Here is a 6,000-nt window from a genome sequence, read left to right as displayed (position 1 = left end):
ACGAATGTGTGTGTGTGTGTGTGTGTGTGTGTGTGTGTGTGTGTGTGTGTGTGTGTGTGTGTGTGTTGTGTGGGTGTGTGTGTGTGTGTGTGTGTGTGTGTGTGTGTGTGTGTGTGTGTGTGTGTGTGTGTGTGTGTGTGTGTGTGTGTGTGTGTAGGCCTGCTGGTATTTTTGTGCATGTGTGATTACATGTGCATGCGTGGAGGTATGCATGGTATACGGTGTAACAGAGAAACATGGATCAAAGCTGGACTGGCACCTCCTTGCTCTGGAGAGGTGTGCGTGTGTCTGCATGCACACATAAATGCCCATATAATCTATATGGTGTAACAGAGAACTGTGGATCAAAGCCAAATGGACACCCCTTTGCTGAACAGCTGTGGGGAGTTGAGCGCTAGATTGCATCTATCATGTTGCTTGAAAAAGGCATTACAGCAGTGTTTTCTAAAGAGCTTGGTACAGCTGCTGGCACTGTTGCAAGACAGGAGTGTCATGTATGTAAATGCCTGAATGGATTGAAGAAATAAAAAAAAAATAATTGAAGTAGTCTCCCCTAGTTATTATATCTTAAGCTAAATTTATCTGAAATTTACAACAGAGGGATACAAGTGACAAGATCATTCACAAGCCACAAGTTATTCCTCCTCAAATGCTCTTGCTTACATCCTTTTCAGTGTTTTGCTGCTTTTATAGACTACAGAGATGCAATAAAACACGTTTTCTGATATTTACATACAAAATAAACCATTTACCTTTGGATAATTATTTAACTGCGATTTTAAGGCACAAGACTTGTCAGGGTTCCTTAAGTATCAAATGTGCTGTACCATTTTACCCTGCCACCACATTTTTTGTGATTGAGGGTATTATACCACTGTTCAAGAAACTCTGTTTCATGGTGGGAAAATCATCTCTATTAGCTACAGTTAAAATATGTAAAAGCTTCTTACCTGCTTCATCGCTTTCATCTTCACTTTCAAATGTTGTCTTTTTGCCTTGAAAAGTAACTTGACTTTTATTGGGTTGTCCTCCTCTACGACCTTTTCCCCTAGATCTTCTACCTGCAAACAAACATTACTGCATTATGAATAAAAATGCATATTTTTTTTCAAAAGCTAGAGATTTACTAGTACTGTTCTGTATATGCATATAATGCAAGAAAGTTGAGTGAAATACTGCATCAACTGCTGTAGCAGTATACTTGGACAAAGGCTTTGCACCACTCCAGCTTTCCGAGGGGTTTCATTAAAAAGTACAGTTGTGTAAAATCTTACCAAAATGATTGGTGTCCTTCTCTTCACTGTTGCAGTATTCATTACACTAGGGATCCCCTGCCAAGGGCGATCTGACATCCATCCAGTATACCAAAGACTTTAGGTGGCTTTAAGGTACACCATACATATGAATAGGGCACAAAGGTGACATCTGGCCATACCATCCTCAGAACTGACAGCCCCAAAAGGAACGCCAGTCCAAGGAAAAGAAAGGTAAACAAGTAAATCCAGAACGGAAATTGACCAGGAGTGGAAGGAGGGAGTGAATACTGCAACAGTGAAGAGAACATCTACAGTTATGGTAAGATTTTACACAACTGTACTATGTCCTACCAGTTAACTGTTGCAGTACACAAACTAGGGAGAGTGCCAAAGCTCAGGAAGAAGACAGGAAGGAGGAAGGACCAGTACAGCCTTCTAGGAAGCCATGAAGAATAGCCCTAGCAAAACCAGCTCTAGCTCTGGAAATACCATCCAACTTGTAGTGCTTAGTAAATATATGCACAGAAGTCCAGGTAGCTGCCTCAAGAACAGAGTTAGCATCCAAACCTTTGAAAAGAGCACCAGAAGAAGCCACAGCTCTAGTGGAATGAGCAGAAGGCTCTTAATACGAAAGGGATAATAAAAAGAAATAGCTTCAGAGATCCAAGAAGAAATAGTCTGCTTGGTCACCGCTAATCCTAAGGACCTAGGATGAAAAAAAAGAGTTCATCAGATTTTCTAATAGTCTTGTCCAAATAAAATCTGACTTGTCTAAGCACATCTAACGTGTGCAGCACCTTCTCAATGGCAGACTGCGCAGTAAAAAGTGGGCAAATAAATAGAATGATTAAAGGACAATTCACTCACCACCTTGGGCATAAAAGAAGGATTAGTACACAAGGACACCCTGTTCTTATGAAACACCAAAAAAGAAGACAAGCCATAAGTGCTTGTAGCTCAGACACCCATCTGGCAAAAGTAAGGGCCAACAAAAGCACAGTCCTCCAAAGAGGAATGTTGCAAGGAAGCTCAAAAAGAAGGCAGAGTCAATTTTTCCAAAACAAAATTAAGATCCTAAGGAGGAGGAACAGGCTTCCTGGGATGCCTAATATGAAGGATGCCTTTAAGAACTTTTTAGCTTTGAATCTAGAATCTAAAGGAGGAGATAAAGGTAGACAGATATAGCTGATAAGTGGGCCTTTAACACAAGAATAAGCAAAAAGTACAGTTTTGTACCTACCATAAATGTAGATGTCCGAGAGGTATGCATCTGCAGTCCTAACAAATGGGTTGTCCTGCCTCAGGCAGCCCTTCGGTCGGCCGGATTCCAAAGTCTGGGTCTGGCCTCGGCTGATGTTGCACTTCACCCGACGTCATAGCTGCTGTTAATTGGGTATAAAGGCATCAGCCGACGCCATTTTCCTCAGTGTTTCTTGCCCCAGATGCCAGGTGCCCTCTAGGAAGGCTAAATTTGGATAAATGCAAATGTTTCCAAACAGAGAGCAAATAAAAATAAACATGTATATACATATATACAAACAAATACACCATAATAGATTCCCCCAGCTAGCTACAAGATGGGCAAATACCCTAGGAGTACCACAGAGGGGAAGGAGGGTGGGTAATCCTGACTGCAGATGCATACCTCTCGGACATCTACATTTATTATAGGTACAAAACTGTACTATGTCCTTCAAGGATGCATCTGCAGTCCTAACAAATGGGTAGAATACCATAGCCAAACTGGGGGAGGAGGTACCAAGAAGATTATGGTGTAGTTAAGATCCCTTGCAAAACAGCAGTGGCAAAACCTGCTCGGGATCTGGAGTATAAAGGTAGATTATAATGCTTGGCAAATGTATGCACGGAGCTCCAAGTAGCAGCCTCTAAAATGTCTTTGGTAGCCACTCCTCGTAAAACTGCTGTAGTAGTGGCTGTAGCCCTTGTGGAGTGAGGTCTGATGTTTTCTGGAGTTGTCTTTCCATGAAAAGAGTAACAAAATCTAATGCAATTTCCTATCCATTTTGAGATTGTCTGTTTTGAAATTGCTTTTCCTTCCATTCCTGTTGCATATGCTACCAGAAGCTGGTCAGTTTTTCTAATGTTCTTGGTTCTGTCCAGGTAGTAGCGCAATTGCATATGCACATCCAAGGTATGTAGTAGTCGTTCCTCCCTGTTCTGTGGGTTGGGGAAGAATGTAGGTAGGTGGATTGCTTGGTTTAATGATACCCTGGAGACCACCTTTGGCATAAAAGTAGGATTAGTTCTCATGGATACTCTATCATGATGGAAGATAAGGAAGGGCTGTACTGCCATTAATGCCTGTAATTCAGAAACCCTTCTTGCTGAAGTGATTGCAAGCAGGAAAGCAGTTTTCCAAGATAAGTACTGTAATTCTGCTGTTGCTGCTGGTTCAAAAGGGGGAAGTGTCAACTTTTCTAACACAAAGTTCAAGTCCCATGTAGGCAATGGTGGCTTACTTGGTGGCTTTACATTTTTAATTCCTCTCAGGAACTGCCTGAGAAGAGGATGAGAAAAGACTGGAGGATCCATGTTGTATTCTGCTGAAATTGCTGATGCATGAATCTTGATGGAGGAGTAGGACAGGCCATTGTGGAAAAGCTCTGCTAAATATTCCAGGATGTTGGCTATGTTTGCCTGTGATACATTTTCTCCTTTTGCTGCACTCCAAATGAGATATCTTTTCCATTTTGCTTAATAAGTTTTTCTTGTTGAGGGTCTGCGAGCCTCCAAGATAATGTCTTTAACCCTTTGAGATAAATCTGGGTTATTTTGTCTTATGCAATGTTCCAAGCAGCTAGCTGCAGTGTTTTCAAGTTTGGATGCAGGATTTTGAAGTTGTTCTGTGTTAGCAGTAAAGGAACTAGGGGTAGAGGCCATGAGTGTTCCCGAGACATACTCCTCAGTAGCGGGTACCAATGCTGCCTCGGCCAGTGATCTTCTTTGATCTTCAGTAGCACTTTGTGCATCAAAGGAAGAGGTGGGAATGCATATGCTGTCAGGTTTTCCCAACTGAAGGATAGGGAGTCCACCTTCCAAGCAAGTGGGTGGTATGTCCTTGTGCAGAACTTTTTCAATTGGTGGTTGTGTGGGGATGCGAATAGGTCTACTTCTGGTAGTCCCCATTTCCTTGTAATGGATTTGAAGATGTCTGGATGCAGCATCCATTCGTGGGCATCCGTGGTAGTTCTGCTTAAGATGTCTGCTAGTATATTTTCTTTTCCTGGCACAAATATTGCCTGGAGCTGAATGTTTAGGTTCAGGGCCGCATTCCAGAGGTTCATTGCCATCCGGCATAGAGGATATGAATGTGTGCCTCCCTGTTTGTTGATATACCACATAACTGTGGTGTTGTCCGTCCTTATCAGCAAATGACCCTGTTGAAGAAACGGTCTGAATGTCTGAATTGCCTGCTTTACTGCCAGCATCTCTTTTTGATTTATGTGTAGGTTCAGCTGGTCTTGAGTCCATAAGCCTTGTATGCACTTGTCCACCATGTGTGCCCCAACCGAGGTCTGAGGCGTCCGTGGTGATAGTCTGGCTTGGGTGAGGGCTGTGGAAGGGCAGTCCTTTGTTCAATTGACAGGCCTGAGCCCACCACCGGAATTCTTGCTTCAGGCATGGTATTATTGGAATTTGGGTTTCTAGGCTGTGCTTGTGCTGAGACCATAAATTCCTTAGGTACCATTGCAACTTTCTCATATGTAGTCTGGCATGTGGAATCAATATTATGCAGGATGCCATGTAACCCAGGGCTTGCAGGACTTTCCTTGCTGTAAGCTGGTTCTGCGTTGTTAATGCCATGAAATAGAGTGGTAGGTGCTTCTGCTTTTCTGCCGTGAGGAATGCCATTTGATTTGATGTGTCCAGTTCTGCACCTAAGAAGGTTATCCTTTGGGATGGTATCAGCCTTGACTTTTTTATGCTGACTGTGTATCCCAGGGCTTGCAATAGGTGAATAACCTTTCTCAAATCTTTTGTTAATTTGTTTTTGTTGTCCGCTTGTAACAGGCAGTTGTCCAGGTATGGATAAATTTGAATTCCCTGAAGCCTGCAATGAGCAATTACTGATGCCAGGCATTTCGTGAATACTCTGGGCGCAGTAGATAAGCCAAAAGGCAATGCTGAGAATTGATAATGCTCTGATCCTGCAAGAAATCTTAGGTATCTTCTGCAATTTGGTCGTATGGGGACGTGCAGGTATGCCTCCTTGAGATCTAGAGTTACCAGCCAAGACTCCTTGCCCAGCATGGGAAGAAGTTGCTGTAGGGTCAGCATCTTGAATTTTGGAACAATGAGATATGTGTTCAGAAGCGGACAGGTCGAGAATAGGTCTCCATTGGTTTTCCTTTCTTGGTACCAGGAAAAGTCTGGAGTAAAATCCTTGTCCTTGTTCCATGGACGGTACCTTTTCTATAGCTCTCATCCTTAACAAGTGGTCTATTTGTTCTAGAGCGTTTGTCTTTTGGTTTGGAGGTAGGTTTGGCATTCCTCTCTTCCTTGGTAGAGTATGGAAGTGAAACCTGTAACCTTTGTCTATTGTCTGTAAAATCCATTTGTCTCCTGTAATGTAATGCCAGTTTACTGAAAATAATGCTAGCTTTCCGCCTAAGGGTGCTTCTAGTTGTTCCCTGGTAGGCGGTTTCAGAGCCAAGTCACTGTGATTGTCCTGTGGAAGTGGTAGTGGCTGGATCTGTGGCAGTACTTCTCTGGTTGTTAGGCT

General features: G+C 42.8%; 1 protein-coding gene across 1 annotated transcript in view; it reads right to left on the bottom strand.

Annotated features, from left to right (window-relative positions):
• Positions 1-6,000, bottom strand: part of SSB (small RNA binding exonuclease protection factor La) — a 742,287-nt gene that overhangs the window by 178,446 nt on the left and 557,841 nt on the right. Inside the window, exon 8 of the mRNA XM_044075347.1 lies at positions 951-1,061. Coding sequence (XP_043931282.1) covers positions 951-1,061 — 111 coding nt within the window. The remainder of the gene's footprint in view (positions 1-950; positions 1,062-6,000) is intronic.

Source organism: Protopterus annectens, chromosome 6.part1, assembly GCF_019279795.1.
Source record: "Protopterus annectens isolate FY-2018-M chromosome 6.part1, PAN1.0, whole genome shotgun sequence".
Lineage (NCBI taxonomy): Eukaryota > Metazoa > Chordata > Ceratodontiformes > Protopteridae > Protopterus > Protopterus annectens.
The sequence above is the reverse complement of the archived record's forward strand: the minus strand, read 5'-3'. Positions and strand labels throughout refer to the sequence as shown.